Here is a 21171-nt window from a genome sequence, read left to right as displayed (position 1 = left end):
ACCTCCTCACTGGTGGGGTGGGCTGAAATGCAGAGGAGGCCTTGATGCTTAACAGTAGCAGAAATTTGTCTCCAGCACAAATCTAAAACACAGCCCCATACTAGCCATTATAAAGAAAATTAACTCTACCCCAGTGAAAACCAGTGCAGATATTTAAATAAACTTTATAACCTGTACCACATGAGCAGTAAGGGGACGTGTCCTTTAACAGCAATGGATGAAATTACTTGGGATGGCCAGAATTTTAAGTAGTGGTCTGCCACAGCAGACAATATCTCTCCGGGCTCCCCAGCCAAGCAAACATCTGCCTTGGCTCTTGGGTAGATTACAGCTGTTAGTCACTTCTAGCTGCCCTGTACAGATCAGACAGCTTGGCTCAGGGTTTGTGTCTGTCCTGCTCTAGTGAGCCTGGAGTGACTGGTGAGCTAGTGAGTGACTCTGCCTTCAGTGTGATGGCCTTGACATATGGTAATATTCTACCACACAGTAAACCCAGTGTTTTGTGATATTGCTTGTCTACTGTGTCTCATTGTGACTTACCTAGAGAGGTTCACACTGCCCATTTTAATGGTCTAAGTATGTCTTAAGTGGCTCCCGACCTTCTCTTCATGACTTTCTGTGCATCTGTCACAATGAGGCGTAAATGAACTATGACTGTCAGTAGCAACATTTTTTCAGGAGCAGTGTATAGCCCAGCTGATCACTAATCAGCCCCACAGCCTGTTTTACTCCTGTAGATGAGTGCAGAACTGCAGCAGTCAGCTGTAGCGATGAATTTTGATCAAACACTGAGGGCTCATTTGTTATGGAGATAGGTGGGAGCATGGCAACAGGCGATGATGGAGGAAAGCAGGGCTGTGTGCTGTTAAAAAATGAGACAGTCAAATAATGTTACACTTCACAAATTTCCAGACACAAAATATAGTGTGAGGGTTTACAAGGCTGGTATATTGCACATGATCTGGTAGCACTTGGAATGCTAATTCTGGGTAACCATGTCTGTGCCTACACTGTTCAGATAAATCTTTTAGGCAATAAAAATTAGAGAAAATGCTTTCAATGAAAGGCATTTACAAACTGCTTATAGGTGCACTCAGTATACAGCTGTTAGTGTATGTCAAAAGAACATCTGTGTTAAAATTGGTTGCTTCATCAAATAGAAATTATATCTGATGTCCAGTTAGATGTTGATTTTGCTTGTCTGTAACATATTCTATGTTCATATTTCTCTTCCCACTCCTGGCGACATCAACTCGGGATTGTACAAATTCCAATCTTCTAGCTCGTGTATTGACACGGTCAGTCAAAATCAAGGGGTCTCTTTTCTCCACCATTCTGTCACGTTCATTTTATTAGTTTGTTCACATGCTTATGGTAAAGATACGCTAAAAGGAGGCACATAGGGATAAATGGGACTGCATTTGAAACTAGAATGATAGTCATGTTCGGGGGGGGGTGTTTTGTATCTCTTTATTTTGTCATCTTCAAGCAACTCTCAGTTTTACACAAAAGACTTCTTGTGACAATTAGCTTTAAGGAATATTAAGATAATTTGAAAATATACTGGTTTGTTCACTATTTATGCTGTGGGTTATTTCTAAGGCCCAAGTGAGATAACATATTACTACATTTTAGCAATAATTTCATCCCTGCTTCTAAAGGGTTACAAAGTCTGTTTGAAAGAACATTGGAAAGTCAAAGGCTCAACCATTACACTGCAGTTGCCCAGGCTGCTTACAGCCAAGTCCTTTCTGTGAGAATTACAGCATGCCATTCCCTATGTTTGCTACTCCCCAAAAGCAACTGCCTCATCTAGTACTCAAGATCCTGGTGAGTGCTCTATGGAGAACTAATCCCATTGGCTGTGGATCATCTGCCTTGTTTGGTCTTGTTAGACTGCATGTAAATAACTTTAGTGCCTCCAGTGCACAACTACCTTGGGTATGCATGCCTGTGTGTATCCTCTTAGAAGGGTTCAGAGTTCATCAGAGTTTCTGCACCACTCAGATTCTTCTCTGACTGAGCAGTGTATAATTAACCACAACCAATTTAACAATTCTGCTGGGATTTTGCTAGGATGCCATAAATATAATTCAGGCCAACACAGACTTTCACAAAGATAAAGTCTGAGTGTCCACTGAGCAGGGGCTGCACAGAGATAAAACGTTCGGCACCAACACTGCACAATCCATACTTTTACTGTTATGGAATATATCTACATATGCAAGTTTTATCTGCTTGGTATTTAGTTTTGGGTTTATATTTGTATGCATTAATAGGTCATTTAGATGCTAAGATGCCATATGCAGTACTGAAGGCCTGTTAGTGAAAAGGAAAATTTTTGATTATCAAGAAGATATACATAGAAACAAAAGATTCCTCAAAGGAGGACATGGTTTGGCAGGGATTTTATGATTAGCACTGACTGGTACTGCATTTCTGTAGTATGGTTCTATGCTACAGAATCAGGAATTAAGCTTTATGTAGTGACATCCTTTATATTGAAAGGGATTCACCCAACATTGGCATTAATTATGTTCACAGTTACTGAGCAAAGTGCTGAGCGAAGAAGAAAAATTAGATATTTGTTTTTTATTGGAAGTAAATTTATTTCATATTTGTATGGAAAATTTGAAAAAATATGCCAGAACTAATATCTGCAAGCCTATTTCATCAAGCAACTCATACTTTATTAAAGTAATATACACACGTCCTGCCCACAACTTTACAAAGTGTTTTTTTTTAATATTAAGTGACAAACATTGGTCTTGAAAACATGTTCTCATGGTTTATACATTGTATGTTCTAGAAGAAGTTCATTCTCAATCACTGGGCATCTGTCAATTTTTTCAGTGCCACAGTCAACATAGCTCTCAAAATATGATGAAATTGTATTTTGTGCAGCACATATTTTCAGATTTTCTTTTTTGACTTCCACTTAATTTAGGGTATTTTTTTGAGAACACAGTGCCCTTACCAGTGAGATGATATATGCAGTAACTACATTATTTTAAATCTCTCTAACTTAACAAGACCTCAGAGGTTGAGCTGACATTATCTGGCTGATTACATTTCCTGCTGGTGGATTACTGTCAGGAATCAGCAAAGAAATTCTTTGTGGGACAGATAGAATCTACCTATCCGTTCTGTTGTAATTAATGTAGAGTTTACAACAAAAAATCCAGACTCTTGGTGATGTGTTCAGTAACTCATGACAAGGCCTTGTTATCAATAATTCTTATCTTTGGAAGAAGCACAGTTAATTTCTTCAGTAGTCCATAAATTACTGCAGAACTTACAAATCTCCTATAAAATCAATGCAAATAACTGTAAATTAATAGATTTCTAAGAGTGAAGGAGCATGTAATAGTGTAGATGAGTCCTTGAATGAGCATGCCAGTTCTTGTGTCAGGGGTGGGAACTTCCCACTGTTTTATGTGACATCTTCAAGTGTAAACACATTTCTTTTCCTTCCCCCAACTGATTTAGCTTGCTACCATAGCAAGTAACATTTCCATTAGCCTCCCACCGTTAAATCGCGGAGTAACTATAATCACAAAAACATCCACCATGCAAGCAAACTAATAGAGCAGCAACTGTGGTCATAGCTTATCTCCACCTTACAGGCATTTTTGTGAGTTCACCGCAGTTGGTGCAGAAACAAATCCCTTTAAACTGAGTCTAATGAAGGAGAATAAAAATGGTTGGTTGCAATACAGATTAAGGGCTTATAGATATTCTTGAGTGAGCTTGCTAGAAAGAGAAATGGTGTGTTGTTTCCCTTATGCACAGTACTTAGCAGCAAGGCAGGGTCCTGTGTGTCAGTGCCCAGACTGCTCAGGCTTTATGGGGCAGAAGAGGAACAGTCTGACTTCAGGATACTTCAGATTTTACTTAAAATAAAATATATGTAGATGTTGACAGGTAGCAGGACAGAAACAATCTTAAAACCAGAAGAACTTTCCTGTTTGTTGCTTGCACTGTTTTGGTTCTGGACTGTAACAGACTGTGTTTTCATATGTGAAATAGCCATAATTTTTCATGATTTAGCTTTCTTTACATCTAGAATTAAATAAAGATAGGCTTAACTGCATAGCATACTCAGGTTTTGATTTTCTATAATGCCAGTTTTGCAAAGCATGTAGACTTGAAGCTAAAGTGACTCTGAGGCAAAGTTAACTTCTATACACAAGTTTTTCTGATCTGGGATTTCAAGGTGTCTTCCTCTGAGGCTGAAGTCTGGAAAGTTGGCAGAAAGCCATTCAGGCCAAGGGCTTATCTTGCAGCACAGGTTCTCTCTTCTGGATACAGCTATAACTGTTCATATTAGTGAATCTTACACCAGCACCTTTACTACCTATGCACTGTGGATTTGGCTTGTGGGGTTTTTTTAAATAATAAAATCGTGTTTAGGATGGTGACGCAAGGTATAATAAAGAGGAGTCTGTATGTTAAATATATGTAGCAATAGCACATTTACAATGTCATATTTTGGAGGGAGGACAGAGTCTTAATTAGCTTTGCAATTAACTACTAGAACTAAAGTGTGTAGAAAGTAGATGGCTTTTCTTTTTTGCTTTTGTTAATTTTCTTATTTTAATTAAAAGCGAAATGTGAGATTTTTGTAATGCGTGTTAGGTGATGTAACAGCAGGGTGACATGGAAGGAGGAAGCACAGCTTGCTGTGCAGGCCTGCCTGGGAGGAACAACAGCAGCAAATTGTGAGATCATTTCTAACTATATCAGATGCCACCCAGTCATTCTGACAGCCACCAAAGTTAAACATTTTGATAACCCTTTCCAGGATTGCTGCTTACAGTTTAGTAACTCTTAATGCTTATATATGTTTGTTACAAGCTGACTGTTCTGGGTTTCCAACTATGCTGTAGGATAGTGATAGAAATAACAGATACCTTAGAAAAATTATCTGACCTGTGCTCTATGTCCCCAATCCTAGTTTGTCAAATGCATCATGAATGTGATTTTTTTGTCCAATTTGAGCATTTTTTAGGGCCTTAGCATTTGAGTCCTTTCCTGCAGTGTCTCTTTGGATGAAAGGATACAGAAAAGCAGTGTCTCAGCTATGAGTATTGTGAAAACATTAAGCAAAAGGCTGAAGGGAAATGTATTTCTTGCAATGTTTTAGTTTACTTACCAATTATACAAATTTTAGAAAAAATGAGAGTTAATGAAGAGCTTTACAGAGATTGACAAAGGAAGATTTTTGGTGTTGTGTCATCCCCATCGTGTTTTTTCTGGTCCCTGACCCATCTTCCCCTCTCTCTGTTGAGAGAGAAGAGGTGGGTAACAGGTGAAAGGGGCTCTACAGCTGTACTGCATGACACAGCCTTATGCTAATTTTATGGCATCTCTGTCTCCAAAATACCAGGAACATTTTTGCTATGCTAAGAAGAAAAAAAAAAAAAAAAAACAAGCAAAAGGACGGACTTTAAATATCTGTTGGAAGGATGCAACTGCATACAAACTATTTTAAATCTTCTGACAATTAGAGGTTTATTATATAGTCAACTATACTCTGTAGGGAATCCTTTGTTTCTCCTTAACAGGCTTTCAGAGTTCCCTATTTAAATGTATAACATAATATTTTAAATGATTCAAACACTTCCTATGATGGCAAATTTAGAAAAAAGTAGTGCAGTTCAAAGGTGGTTATCAACAGTAAATTAGGGACTTTGTTCTTTTTCTTTCTCCTCCTAACCCTCTTTTAAGTGTCCTTACACATTAAGTATTTCATGTGGCTGAAGAGAGGTGTACCCTCAAACTACCCCTTCGATAATATATACTAGTATTTAGAAAGGATTTGAATGTCTGTGAAAATGAAATGAATGTCAGAATTTTAAAAATACACATCTACAGTGGAGACAATATGTTCTATTTTTTAAAATCCCATATTCCAGGAACTTTCAGACACCACCTCATTTCATATTTCACTGAATTAATTTTTATTATCACATTTTCCTTATAAAGTTAATGAATTATGGAGGACTTCTGATCTGCACCACTCCAGTTATTAAGAACTATTTAAGCAGAAGGGATTAAATACTATGCCAGTTTTACAGTTGCTGGGTTTATAATGATGCATGAATTTAGTTTTATCTTGCTTTTGCGTAAGGCCACTGAAATCAATCCACCCATTCAGAAGGGGTGAGGCTGCCTAAGGTGTGCTGTGACAGAGTAACCCTTTGGCTGTTGCCTCAGGTAGAAGGGTTTGGCCCCCATGAGGAAGTGGGAGAGTGAGCTGTGCATCTTGCCCCCTGGCCAGGGAATTGCCCAGAGCAGCCATTCTGCCCATTCCTGCTTTGCAGGATTTGTCTCCCCACCTTGGTTCTCCCTGTCACCCTAAACTGGACATCCCTTTCCTGGTATTTTGAATTTCTGTGCCTTTTGGGTAGAAGGCATTTTGATGAAGATGTGTGTTGATTAAATATACATGCTGGTTGTGGTACACATGCAGACTACCATAGTTTCTTATCCCCTGCAAAGTTGGTTTTCTTGTTTTTGTTTTGTTTTTTTTGTTGTTGTTGTTTGTTTGTTTGTTTTTGTTTTTTTTTTTTTTTTCTTTAGTTTGTTGTTGTTGTTTGGTTGGGATTTTTTTTGGGAGGGAGGTAAAGGGAAGAAGGAAAAGTCAAAATTTTAAAAAAAACTGATTTTCCTCTCTTAAATATCAGACCTGAAACACTGAGTTTCTGCTAAATAATCTTATTTATTTTCTTTTTTCCTTTTTTTCATTTCAGGTAAGTGGAAGCTTTCTCTTCATGACTTGGGGCCACATTTAATTGCTGTGGTAAGTGTTCTCCATCATAAGAATATAGGGATCAGCTGTGTGTAAATTAACACCTTAAGCTGGCTGCACAAGTGGCACAGAATGGATTCCAGGAGGCTACATGTATATCCACATGCTGCTCCTCTTGCAGTAGTTACTGATGTTTTTGAACACAGAAGATGATGTTTCCTCTGCAGATCTGCTCAATTGTCCAGTTTTCAGGTATCCTGACTCATTTTTCCTCATGTAACTATGGTTTAGCATTAGCTTGTTGTGTTTGGTCTTAAAATACAAAAGCTTGTTAGCTGAAGTGGTTCACGTTTTGGCAACTTTTCCTCCAAATTTTTTGGTTTTAGCTATAGAAATAAATATTGTTTTTCTCACCTCCTTTAACATTATTTCACACTGCTTCGTAGTAGCAGAGTTTGGATTGTTACTGGCTTGGGTTTGTTGTGATATGTAGTCTTTTAAATTGTACATTACTTTATAAATTACGTATGTGTGTGGAAAAGAATTTGAACACATAGCCGTGACTTTTTTCAGAGAAAAAATAATGTTTGAATTTACTTTTGTGCACTAACTGTTCGTGATACATCATAGCCGGGTGAAAGGGAAGGATGGACTATTTTTTAGGAACTTGGGTTTTAGATGATAAGGGGGAAATTTTCTTTTGAGGCCATGCAAATTCCACAGGGGTTTTATTTTTGCCTGAGCCAGGTGTATGAGGAGTGAGGTAGTGGACTGCAGGAGTGACAAACTTTCTTTTGCATTTCTGGCATTGTCCTGGGAATAGCAATACCTGTGTTGCTCTTGTTGAAGGACTGTGAACAAATGTTGTTATTCAATTGTGGCTTTGAAATTAAAGATTCCTCTTGAGTTTTGGTTTCTTTTGGAGGGGCTTGGGGGTTTGTGGTTTTAAATCTTTATCCTGTGTGGGTTTTGCTTATACATTGGATTAAATAATGCATTGCTTTCAGCAACAGTATTTTAAGCATACCCATTAGCCTATGCCAACAGCAGTATTTATATTGATGGTATTTTTGGATGCAGATAAAGGAGGTTGTGCTAGTGCAGAATAGTTCCTCATAAAATGTTGGATGTTTTTTTCAGTAGATCACCTTTTTACAAATGAAGTCAGCTTATTTGTATTGTTGCTTTATCAGAAATATAACAATGGTGATACTTGTCCTTTTTTTTAAAAAAAAAGGTTATTAAATGATGAAAGTGATGGAGCTGTAATATGTCCTGATTCAGAACAATCATATGAAGGCTTGGCACAGTCCATCTACACTGGCATGGCTACTTGATGTGGTAAAAGTTCATTGTATAGTTAAGTCTGTACTTGTAAAATTTATGTTTTATGCAAGGCATTTATGAATTAGCTGGAGGATACCCAGGTGCACTTTTTTTTTATTCTGGGTTTTTTTGGGGTGTTTTTCTTTTTTTCTGCTTGCTTAAGGGAAACATTTATTCAATACCATACATAGATCAAAATTTGATATGTTTTTTAAAGTCTATAGGTTATTTAGTTTATTGCAGAATTAATACTGGGGTGAAAGAGAAGCTAGCACAACAGACAAAATCACATCCAATGTGTGATTATGTACCTACATAAATATATGAACTTTTTATTTAAAGTCCAATTAGTCAAAATTCTTTCCGTGCTTAAAGTAATTTAATCCCTAAAGAAACCTTTCAATAGCATAGAAGTTAATAACAACTTAATAGCATATGTTGTGTTCAAATAATTTTTATAGGATTCAGTGACCTGATAAATAATGTTATCCACTTGTTACAAAAAAATTTAAATTTATAATGAAACAGTACTTCCTTGCTTCTGATGTCCTTTTCCCCTCACCTCCTTTTTTCACTCAATGCTTGCTAAAATATTTGATGAGGCTTAAAAAAAAAAAATTAAATTTGTTGTCCAAAAAAACAACTAGAAAAACTCAAAGTCACTAAAAAAATTCAATTGCCCCTTACCAATACAAATAATATTGTATTGCTTGGTGATGTGGAGTAGAAAAATGTCAATTTTAAGAAGTAGAAAATGTCCAAAGGGAAGAACATTTCATGTCAAAGTTGAACAAAAACCTCATGGGAATTGTCATTCCTTGTTGCATTGGTTGAGCGGGGGGAAGGAAGCCATATGTCTGTGTAACATTATATACAAACTCTCTGCTGAAGAGTTGCCAGTGGTCTATGCATAAAGGAAACTGTGCTTGAAAATGCAGTTATATCAGTGTCAACACTGGTTACATATTCTTTTTCAGCTTTTAAATTATATCTTCTTGTTGTGTAGGAAACTTAAAAATGAATTCCTGGCAGACAGATAATTTTTTCTTGAAACATACTAAAGACAGCAGATTTTCCTTTAAATGCCACATTGAAGTCTGTGCCCCATGCTGTTCCAAACCCTGTTATGGTTTTATTTTCTACTGAAGAAAAACGACAAAAAAGATCAGAAAATAGAAAAATGTGAAGGTGCATGTCAATTTTTCTGCTTGCAAAGGCTTTTTATGCTTGTGCTTTGAACCCTTGTGAGAAGGACAGAGGCATGCAAATCCAGATGTTGTTTGAAAAGCTACCTCAAAGGAGGTTGGTCAGAGGAAATGACACAGTGTCAGTGTTGTGGTTTTTCATGACCTTGTGCAGTCTGATATCCAACAGCTTGACAGCTGTATCCCATTGCAGGTGTTAATGGTGTACTGACATGTCTGTCTTTTCATCTGCATTTGATTTGGGGGTGCTGGTTCTTGACACCTGAATTTGCTGGCTGTGCTAGCTGTAGTTAACAATTTGTCATAGATTTGGATTTGTTTTTTTTAATACTGCTTACCACAGTGATCCTCATTTATATTAGGCATCATTGTACATGAAGGTTTTTTTTAGCAGTGATATTCTTAATTTGCATTATATTTCAACAATCAAACGAAATATTAGAAAGTGAATTTGGGATTAATGCAAATACTCAGATCTTTTAAATTATTTTTTCAGCTCAGATTGCTTTCAAACTTCTGTTGAGAAACTTCAGTAAAACAAAATAGTGCTGCAGAAACTGGGAAGTCAGTCTTGAATCCTTTACATACAGCAAAAATTCTAGTTAGTCTGGATTGGCAGGCTTCCTTGGTAATGATTATTTTAGGATGTAAATGCTTCTAGTTTTACTTTTCCTTATTCAGCCACCTGTTACATTCTTTTTTTCAAGTTTACTTTTGTTTTCAGAAATCAAGTAGCTTTTTCAAAACCTTCAGCTTACAGCTTCTATTACTGTGTTGTTTGCTCTCTTGTATTAGTAGCTATGTCAAGGGCTGCAGCCAGGACATCAAAACACAGAAAGAAACTGCTGTGCCTTTTGCAGCTGCTCAAAGGAGAGACCAAATGAAAAGTTACGCTATCAAAAACTTGTAAACACAAAAATATCTCATGTTCCAAAGTAGCTATTAAAAATAACTCTTCAAGTAAAACATGTTGGCTTTGGTATGGACAACAATTACTTTAGACATATTAAGATGGCTATGTGTGTATGGGAGGGGAAAGCATTCCAAACAGCTCCATAGGTTATGTCAGGTGAATGTGACTTTGAGGCATTCCTGGAGTGCGTGTACTCCTAGGTGGATGAAGGCTATCATAAAGTTTCTCTGTCAGGCAGATGGGATACCTTTCCTTTCAGAAATAATCCTGCACTGATTAACTTCTAGGGGTGGGGAGTGTTAGGGGGTTTTTTGTGGTGATCTGTAGTTTTGGTTTCTTCAGTTATTACATTTCTCAAACTATGGTTTTAAAAAATTATTTTGCTAGACTGTGTGTATATTTATTAACAAAATTGATTTTTAAAAATACTTGGTTCCAGAAAGTGTTCCTTAAGCCTTTATCTTATAGGATAAATCAATGTTTTTCAAGATGTTTCATGTACAAGAATTAAGCAAATAAGATCTCAATTTTCTGACAGTACAAGGTGCAAAACCAAACCAGTTCATCTTGTCTTTTGGAACAGATGTGAAATTTTCAGTAACAGATTGCTTCTAATAAATTTACTTCCACTGTATTAATCTGTTTAGTAACATTTAACTTTGCTTTTTATTGTTATACTATTGAGATTTTTCTAACCCACCTTATTTCTACAGCAGATTGGTTAAGGTTGTCTCTCAAAGAAACTTCCACTGAGAAACATCCAGTGTCTTTGACTGAACTGAACCATTAAAATAATAATCTAAACATTTTGAAACATTTTTGAGTTTGTGTGCCTACATGTGTAAACATGTATGTAACAGAGCAGGCTTATAATACCAGTCTGGCTAGATAACTTGTTTCAATTTGTTGTTTTGACAGTCATAACTGCATTGCCTTTCTGATTATGTACACAGACATTTTGTATTGCATTCTTATCTGTTGTAGTCCATGACTTCATCTTTACCTTACCTCATTTTTCGTGGGATTAGTTAGGATTGCATTCCATAAATCAAAAAGCGCATTACTTGCATTAATTCAGAAGTCCAGTCCAGAGGGATTGTAGTCATAAGCTTATCATTGTACCTTTTAGTCTATTAAATGTCATTCGAAAGGCTTAACAATAACCATGTCGGGGTTTTTGTTTTTTGTGGTTTTTTTTAATCTTTGGTTTCTTAATTTTGAAAGTGAGGGGTGAATTTGTATGGAGATAATCAGTATAATCTCAGAAGATGCACACCATCCTCCAGAGAGGTTTTGTTTCTTTATACTGGAGTGAGCAGAAGCACCACGGCAGCAGTAACAGTGAGTTCGTGTGTGGCAGGGTTTCCGATTGCTAGTTTTACTTGGCTTGTGCGGTGTTCCTTCCACAAACCCACTGTGTGGTGAGTTAGAGGTGACAATTTGTCTTGTTAAATTGGCCCTCTCAGATTTGACTGAGAGCCTGTAGAGAGCACTTAGGTGTACACCTACCTGCTCTTATTTATGCCAGTCAAAGCAGGATGTCGAAACTAAGCATCTGCTGGTTTACATGCTAATGGAGCACTTGGCTGGCCTTTACACATCTTATGAAGCCTTGATCTTTTTGTGTTGGGTTTTGGGTTTTTTTTCTATCAGCTAGTGAGGATAAACTGAAAGGCAAATTATTTGGTGTTGTGCATGAGTGTTGGATGTTAAAAAAGAACCACTGTGTTATTTATGGAGCAGAGTAACTCCAGAGTGTTTAATTGCTGTGAACATGAAAAAATTAAAAATCACTGTGTGGATTGCCACATAAGTGTTGATCTATGCATATTACTATGACAGGTTTTTTTTGAAACAAAGCTAAATTTGTGAACTGCAATTGAAATCCAACTGATTTAATTATTTATTAAATATTGAAGTAAAGCATTTTATTTTGCTATTATTATTTGAATGAGTGCTTTCCTAGTTATATGAAATACCTGTTTTCCTAAGGATTTAGCAGATAGGAAACAGTAAAATGCAATTTTATAGATTTTTAGTAATGGGGGGGGGGTTGGTTTTGGTTTAGTTCTATTTTTATTTTGTCATCTTTGAAGATTTCTTTCTTTTATAGAAAAAGAAATGGGAAGAGAAGCTTGTAAATATGTGCAACAATACCAGAATGAAGTGACAACTGAGGTGTTGACAACAAATTGTTTTAACCTTTATTTAAAAATGTAATTAAGAAATGAGAAGATTACCTTAAAATAAAATCATGGGGGAGAGTCTTATGCATGGCAAAATCTGCTTTTTCATTACTGCACACTTTAGCACTCATTTATGTTGTTATTTCCCTAAGTCCCTGCAACTGTTAAATTATGCAAATCAAGTTACCATAATATTCAGTGCCAAAATGTTTTATTTAATAGCAGTCATTAATTTATTTCTCTAATCAAATCCACTAGGAAATCATTTTAAATGTATCATTTTGCTTTAAATAGGTCCCAGTTCAGCAGAAAGAAAACCTGTTGGGCCTTACAGTCATGGGGGTTTTTTAACACGTGCATGACAATTCAGCAGTGATGCCTCCCTTTTTCCCTACCATTTACCCAGTAACTTTGCATAATGGAAAAATCAAACAACATGTTTAAATGTGACATAACCACTTATTTTATAATGCAATGAATAACTACTGTTGTTAATTCTCTCGCTCAAAGTGAAGCTTTGTAAGAAGGAGACGAGTTGAAGCCAACCTGAGAGAACTAGGGTAGCCCCTCTGAGAGATGGTGAAGACAATGCTAATGAGATTGAAAAAGGAAAAAAAGGAGAAATTCTTGTATAGCTCCAGGTCTCTTATTCACATGGTATTTAGAATAGAATACAAGAATATCTTGAATGCAAATGCTGTAGTGAGATGTCAAGTGGTTCCTGGATCTCCCTAGGAAAGTGATATTTTTCAAAATCTTAGCAAAGGGGAGGCAGGAGAATTTTCTTTGATTCATCCTTCTGTGAAGTGTATTTCAAATGTGCAGTTTAGAGGAGGGAGATTTTAAGGGACGTGATTTAGTTCACTGCAATCACAAGAAAAAAACATAATGGAGTTAGAGCTGCCCTAGGTTTTTGGAGGGCTAAGCATAATTTAAATGTTCTGTGATCTGAAAATACTATTTGAGTAACATACACAGAATTTCTTTTTGTCAGAGGAAGCTATTGCATTTGAAATCCTGAATTTTAGGTATAAAATACAAGGATTTATATGCACATACTTATAAGCAAAACCTGGATATGGACAGATTTTCTTTCACTTAACTTTAAACCTTTGCACCCCCACCTTCATCCCAATACCCTTATGCAGCTGTGACAGGAAATTAAATTCAGTGCAGGACTTGAGATTGCAATCATCTCTTCTCCTGTACCTGACACATTTTTTACCTTGTTCTGTTGCAGGGAAGTTCTGGCAACTTGTTTGAAAATGCAAGCGAAATATTTTTGCAGGGAGATCTAAGGTTACCTTTGCACCATTTAAAAGCCACAGGAAGCAGAATATCCTGTTGTCTTTGAGAACATGCAAATGAGATTCTTGTCTAATTGAAAAATAGGACAGTTCTGGGTTAATTGCTGGAAAAGACCAATTATCCAAATACTTTCAGTGAAAGAAACAGCACAACCCCTCTGCTATCTTTCTTCAAAGAAATTATCATCTTTAATCTATAGAACATTCACCAGAAGACTACATGACTCTTATTATTCACCTTTGTGAATAACTGGTGAGATTGTTTCCTGCCTGCCTTATTTGCCATTTGAAATTAAATGGAGCAGTAGTTCTGCTGTCAGTGCCTTGCCTGTGAGCGTCCCTTCCAGCTGCAGATCCTTAAGCACATGAAGTGATGGGAAATAGTAGGTAAAGGGCCATCACCTCACATTTTCCCATCTTCCTTCTATGCAATTTAATCCAGCCCTAAACAGGTTGATTCCTTCCACATCCATTCTTCCTTCTCTACTTCACCTCTAGAAGTGTTGCTATAGGAAGCAGAGGAATTAAAGGAGTGGACAACCTGATCCCCCTTCGTGTGGGGTGAAGGGCAAAACAAAGCTGCCCTGGTCTCATCATTCTGCTTCTCTCCTCCTCCCCAGCAGCTGGGCTTCAGATAGACATGGCACGGAGGAGAAAAATTCCTGGATTTGATCTTAAAAGCAATCTATAAGTGTTCTAGGCTTCTTTGTATATGTTTCTCATGCAACTCCAACATAAATAACATGATGGGGTGTATGTGTCTTTTTGCCTAGTAAATGGTGTTTACCTCAGGTACCTTTGTCTCTTTATATGTAAAGTATCAGGACTTAAAATATGTTAGAAGAGTAAGTAGGTCTTTTGGACAAATCTGCTTATATTTTTTGGTTTGAAAACTGAGAGTTTCATCACTCTGAAGAAACACGTTCATGCTCAGGACAGATTTTTTTTAATAATTATTTTCTGAGTCAAAACCAAAATCTAAACAAGAATGGCACATAGAAAAAATATATTAACATTAGCCAAAGTAATGCAAATTAATTTCGACTAATCTCCCCAAAAAATATAGGTGTTGTATTGTGGCAGAATAAAATATTCCATGTATTTTAAAATAAGACAATAAATAAAAGTAACAAGCAAAATTGGTAACTATCTCCTCTTTTTCTCTACTTCTTGACTTTGTTCTTGATAGATCTCCTGTCTGTGATTGTGTATTCCTGCACTCCCAAGATATAAAGCTCTCTGCTGAATCTCAATGACAGGAAAGAATCTCAGCAGGTTTATTCTTTAGTGATCTGACCTTTCCTCTGTCAACTTGTTTACTTAGAAACAGTTCTGCATCTTTGATTCAGCTTGCAGTTTACTGAAAAGCAAGAAGGAAAACTTTTCAGTTTGCCTCTCTACTTCTGTGATATGTAATTTCTGTTACAGAATAATAGTTTGGGAAAATAAAGGGAGGTTTTTTCTTGGGTTTTTTTGTGGTTTTTTGTTTTTTGGGGGTTTTTTTCTGGAGCTTGGGGTCTCAGGCTTGGAATTTTGTCAGCACTTTTTGCTGTCTTGAAGTGCTGTTCGCCTTGATGCAGTGCTGGATATTAATTGGATCAAATGGAGGTAACCAGCTGCTAATGCCTCAGCTCCTGTCACTTCTACATGGAGATAAAATGTAGTAGGTAAAGTGCTAGCTCATCAACCCTAGGCTTTTTCCATTTTCCTGATTGAATTTCTTGGCGGTGATGTCGAAATAATTTTACAAACTCACCAACACTGAGAGAAGCCAGTTGTGAGGGAAGCATGTCTGTGGGCATGAGGAATGAGGGGAGCCTCTCTCAGGCTCACTCTCGGGAATAATAGCTTTCATTTAGATCCCCTTTCCTCCTCACCATGTTTTCATCTGTCCTCAGTGACCAAACTTCTCTTAGTTAAACTGCATCTACCTAATCTACCTGCCTCTACCACTTCATGTGGGCATACATGATTTTCTGTCACTTTTGCTGATCGTGGACAATGATGAGAAATTATTGGAGTTTTGTAATCATAATAACAGGGTAAAGACCAAACTCATACATAAAAGTGCAGTTTTTTAAATCTAGCATAACTTCATTAGCTGAAGACTGTCCAAAGCTCAGAAAACACATCTGCTTTTATTACGATGTTTATTTCTCATCGTATATCACAGCATGTCTTATAAAAAAATCCAGAATTTTGTTTACCTCCTTTTGCTTTCAGGATTTGGTTTTACTGATGAGAATTTTATTTTTTAAATGATACAATACTGATTTAGAAGGTCTTAAACAGAGAAGTGTTTGCTTAAACTAATTACCACTTTGGTAATTATTTGTAGCTGTTCCTAGGTTTCTCCTTCCCTAGATTTCCCTCTAAAAGAACCTCTCTGCTCAAGGCTTGGGGGGGGTGTTTGAAGACCTTCCCATTGCCTGCAAGTGCTGAGCTCTCTGAGGTTACCCAGGGTGTCAAGGTGGGCTTCTCTACCAGCCCACAGCAAAGACAGTTGGTAATGAGGATTTTTTTTCAGAAGTTCAAATATTCCCTGCATTATTGCTGCCCCTCTTAACAATTAGCATTATCTACAAATAATGTGTCAGACAGTCATTAAAGCCCAGATTCTTGAATTTATTTTTATGACCAACTTCTGTAGGTTTCAGTATGGGAAACTCTCAAAAATCTTGTGAAAGACCTAAGTGATTTCTCAAACATCTACACCCAGTTTGCACTCAGATTCATTTCCCTGATAGCCATCTGCTGCACACTCTTGCATATAAAAAAGTGGACAGGGGAACTTAAAGTGTATTTGCAGATTAGTTGTTTCTTTGTTGTTCCCATCAAGAAGGCAGTGCTTAAGAGATTTCTTTTTGTTTTGGTTTGGTTTTTTTCCCCCCAAGCATGTGGTGTGAATCACGTGAAGCTGTGCAAATGAAAGATGCTTGTATTTTTTTACTTACAACTTTTACTGCTGTGTATTGTTTCATTTTTCTTCATCATCAGAGGGGTGTGGGTGCTGAGTTTATTTTTACAAAGATATGATTCATTTCTATGGAAGAAGTAGTAAATTATTTAAATGTCCCTGCTTATTGACAAAGATTGTTGTTCAAAGTGTAAAGAGGATCAACATTAGCAATGTTTAGTACCCTTAAATGACACTAGTTTCAAGTGCCATTTGAAGCCAGTAGTATCTCTTAATATTAAGTCTTTGGAACAATCCACATGAAAATTTGAAGTGGTTTAGAATTTCTACATTTCATTGGGTATGTAATTAAATTGGTATTATTCAAAGAAATATATGTAAATTAAATACACTCTATACTTATTTCTCCTGAAAGAACTAAAACTGCAAATTTGTTAGAATTTTTTCTAATAGGTGGAAATTTTGTGTAACGGCAAGACAATCATTGTGAAAAGAATGCTGACTAAAAAAATCAAACAAACCTTATTCTGACTGAGTTAGAGATAGTACTGGTACAGCCTGTATGCATTGTCAGGCAGAAATGTTATATGTTAGATATCTGTTTTTCTTGGTCATATGACTTAGAAAAAGTCTTGCTTGAAACTATACTGCCCCTTCTGATTTTAGTGAAGTAAAGATTTAGTCATGAAAATGCTTTTTTTGAATGTATTTGCTGGAAGAGGCTGAAGCCTGACTACTGAACTAATTTTTTCTTGCCACAGAACTGTGCTCAAAAAGAGATGGGAAAACTTGTGCATTTGTAGGATTTGGATGTCAGCTTTTCTTACTGACAAATTATACTTGTTTGTTTTCAAGTTTTAATTTTTAATCAATGCTAGGGCTGCGTTTTTAACAGTGGAACCCTATAGAGTTAGGGAAGTTGTTAATGTGTCTTTGAATGTTAAGGAACAATGTTTTCTTAAAGTAATCTGAAGACCATCAAGATAATGTTGCATAAGTAAAATGTACGTCTTCTGTAATTATATAGCAAATTTGATTGAAAAAGGGATCAAAGTCCTAACTCTATTTTAGCAGCTTGCATAAGATTGCTGACCATGGAAGACAGCAGAGCCCTTTCAACACTAAAAATGAAGAAATTAATGATATTGGTAAACATTAATAAATTACCTCAAGAGGCTAGAAAGCATATAATGCTAGTGCTTTGAATATTGCTTCATAGGAGTCCTAGAAACTGCTTGGTAGGTTTATAAACTTGACTCCTAATGAAAATGCTCTGACCAACAGAAATGCAACAACAGCTAGCATTTACATTTTGAATTGTGTAGCAGTTGTATAAAATCCTTTCAGCCTGTCTTGTACCTAACAAGTCAAGGAAGAAAGATGCCTGTTTGCTGAGATCCTGCCTATTCTGTGTTACAGTGTTGTAAAACCCTCAGACTTTTGTTATTCTTTTCTTCTAAACTTTTTTTTAAAGAAGGCCAAACATTGACAACAGCACAGCATTTTGGAAAATAAGTGCTTGTTGCGTAATATACTCAAAACCATGGTTTCTTTTTTGAATCAAATATGTTGGTCTTGACTGCATCATTGCTGATAATAGACACCACCAGAAAACTAATAACAGTACTCACCTCTGTTAAATGTATTTGCTCAGCAGATGTGTGTTCCTGAAAATGAACTTAAATTCATACTTTGCTCAGAAATCTAAGAAAATTATCTTTGGTATACTGTAGTCCTGAAAATTGAAGTGATAGCTGGCTTAAACTTCTCTGACTGGCATTTTTTTACATTTCTCACATGGAAATGCATTGCACATCTAGAAAGCCATTGGAATGTGTTGCTAATTATTGTTCAGAAAAAGATTCATCTATCATCCTCATAGATGACATTTCATTAAAGTGTGATGAATGCACATTTCTGTAAGAAGTGGGACATCCTGTTTCTATTGCATACCTCTTGGCAATTACTGTGGTGCTCTCTTCTATGAACCAGGTCTTTTGCATATAAATATTTTTGCCAAAGTGTGCTTAAGAAAGTCACAGGTACTTGATGCTTTAGTGATCCCCAAAAGAACCGGGGGATATGTTGCACAGTGCAGAATTGTCCCTAGAAGCAGCAGTAGATCCTAACAACCACATGGATGATTTCTTAGGCTGGGCTAGTGGCCACAGCAGCAGGATCTCAATACTCATACACGTCACTGTGCTGGTGTGCCTCCAACACTTTGTTGGACTCTGTATGTTGATTAAGTGGAATGCCTTTGGAATTATTTTGCCTCCTGTGTGGCCATGGTGGCAGCTCCAGTATTAAATGTCTGGTAATATCTTTGCCTCATGGAGACATTTGTTTAACTGTGTAACATGAGCTTTCCCATCAGTTATTCATCATCCTCAATAGGAAAGGAGTAGGTCACATAACAGCAAGCCAGTTGTTCTCACACTTCCTCCCTTTAGAGCAAGGAAAGTTAAGAGGTGTAGACCTTGAAACAGCATAGTTTGTGATACCAAACAAAAATGGAATGGAAATACCAGATTGTTTTCTACATTAAACTCTGTTTGCAGTTTGGTTTACTGGTTATCTCTCAATTATCTTGCTCAAAAATAAAAAAAATTGTGGGCAAATTATTCCTAGAGCGTTAATTTATTTTCTAATTTCTTGGGCTGGACTCTTAAAATATGATAAGTGAAAATATGATATGTCATATGAATGTATTTCATATATGAAAATATGAAATATCATATGAAAATATTATATGTGTATTTATTTATAAAGTATGATTTGTATGTTAAAGTACATTTAATGTGTTACTTTGTTTGTTAAAGCAATAGTGCACTTACTATCCCTAAAGTGCAAGCCTCCACTTTTGAAGCTGTCTGTCTGATTAACCTGCCTGCCTTCATATTTAGAATAATCACACAATTTAATTTTTCATAAAGTGAAGGTACAAGGAATGATGTAAGATCTATAATAGAATAATCTGGTTTGGTGCTGATAATGTATGAAATTGTGACATGATTTGGAAATACAGAAAATTGTTGTAAATGCATAAAACTAATTTGTTACTTGAAAGCAAGAACATGTTTTCAGTGCATGCGGGTGTATTGTTTGATCATGGGAAAAGAATAGAGTATTTGTGGAAGATCAAACAAGCTCATGTACAGGGTAGATATTATAGTTCACCTCATGTTTGAGACTTTTCTTCTAAAATTCATCTGACACCTGTAGCTTCAGCTGTGGGGGTTTTAACAGTTTTGTTGTATATAACAGTGAAATGACTGTGTACAGTCAGTTATGTCATCAGTGGGGGAAATCTGTCTGTGATACCAGAACAGGAATACTTTGAAGGATGGTCAAATCTGTACTTTTAAAAACACACACTGAAGACCTTATAGTAACAGTCAAGTTTATCACATTAATTAGAACCTGATCTTAAGGGTTATTTCACATTTCACATTGATATCATTTGGAATATTGAACCGTGTCACAGGCAATCTCTCCTGCGCCCAGATAACTGGCTAGTCTGCATAGAGGAGATCAGTGGCCCACGCTCAAGAAGAATTTCTGTAACTGTATGTGCAAGTGTATAAAAGTCTGGTAGTTTAAAGTATCAGGTAAAATTTAACAACAAAAAAACCCAAACCAAACAGAAAAATAGAATCGAGTCCCCTTTGGTTGGTATCAGTTGTTGTACATGCTGAGTAGTTTAGAAATTCCCTCACTTAATTGTCAGTGAATAGTATGATAATCTTTCAACATTCTAGTATGTTGGCTCCTGGGGGAAAAAAAAAAAAAAAAGAGTTTAAAACAAATAATAGAAAAGACAAGGATGTATTTCAGATGTATTTCTGTTCCAGCTGGCATTTTAAATAGCAGACTCCTGATTTGTGACATTTGGCTCAGGTAAGGGAGGGGGGTTCCTTTCGGAAGGGCAGAGGAGATATTCCCACACGTGCTCCAAAAGCACCAGCAGAGCTGCCCTTCAGTGACCCTGCCGTTTGTCCTGGCCTTTGTATATGCCTCCCTCAAAGCACAGGCATCATGACAGATCCTCATCTCCTCCTGTTCTCTGGCCAGTCTTAAACCCTGCAAACACTTGTACACTTACCTGAATCCAGAGAGGAGCGTTGTGCCAAGTACTCAGCATGAATCTGGTGTGTGGCTTCTTCAGTTTATGCTTCCCAGCTTTTCTCTGAACTGTTGTTAAGGCTGGAATGGTGGCTGGAAAATAAAAATGTAAGAGTTTGCTGCTACCTGCTTGTTTGTTTTACCTCTACTGTGTTCTTCAGCTATCAGTCAGTGTAGTCTGTTGATAAAACAAGTTGCCAGTTCAGCCACATCACAACCATATTTGTTTACACTCTTCTGTTTGAACTCTGTCTTCTTCTTATTTCACTGCAATTAATATTGTGATCATTACGTGTGGCAGTCGCTTTCCTTATTAATGGAAATAAAAAGGCCAAAAGCAACTCTGCCTTTTTTTAAGTGGCTTGCAGCTGAACCAGGTGCAAGACTAAAACTTCCAAGCTGAACCCTTAACAACTGCATTTCAAGCCATTATTACTT

The 21171-nt window shown here is 36.6% G+C and overlaps 1 protein-coding gene across 8 annotated transcripts in view; it reads left to right on the top strand.

Annotated features, from left to right (window-relative positions):
* Positions 1-21171, top strand: part of SASH1 (SAM and SH3 domain containing 1) — a 535562-nt gene that overhangs the window by 231339 nt on the left and 283052 nt on the right. The window contains exons 1-2 of one of the 8 annotated variants that reach the window (XM_069010412.1): positions 6774-6805; positions 6936-7006. The exons of 6 other annotated variants lie outside the window; for them this stretch is intronic. In XM_069010412.1, the coding sequence (XP_068866513.1) occupies positions 6945-7006 (62 nt within the window). In that variant the 5' untranslated portion in view covers positions 6774-6805; positions 6936-6944. Of the gene's footprint in view, positions 1-6773; positions 6806-6935; positions 7007-21171 lie in introns of those variants that run through there. One more of the 8 variants, XM_069010411.1, reaches the window with a different exon arrangement.

Source organism: Aphelocoma coerulescens, chromosome 3, assembly GCF_041296385.1.
Source record: "Aphelocoma coerulescens isolate FSJ_1873_10779 chromosome 3, UR_Acoe_1.0, whole genome shotgun sequence".
Classification (NCBI taxonomy): domain Eukaryota; kingdom Metazoa; phylum Chordata; class Aves; order Passeriformes; family Corvidae; genus Aphelocoma; species Aphelocoma coerulescens.
The sequence above is the reverse complement of the archived record's forward strand: the minus strand, read 5'-3'. Positions and strand labels throughout refer to the sequence as shown.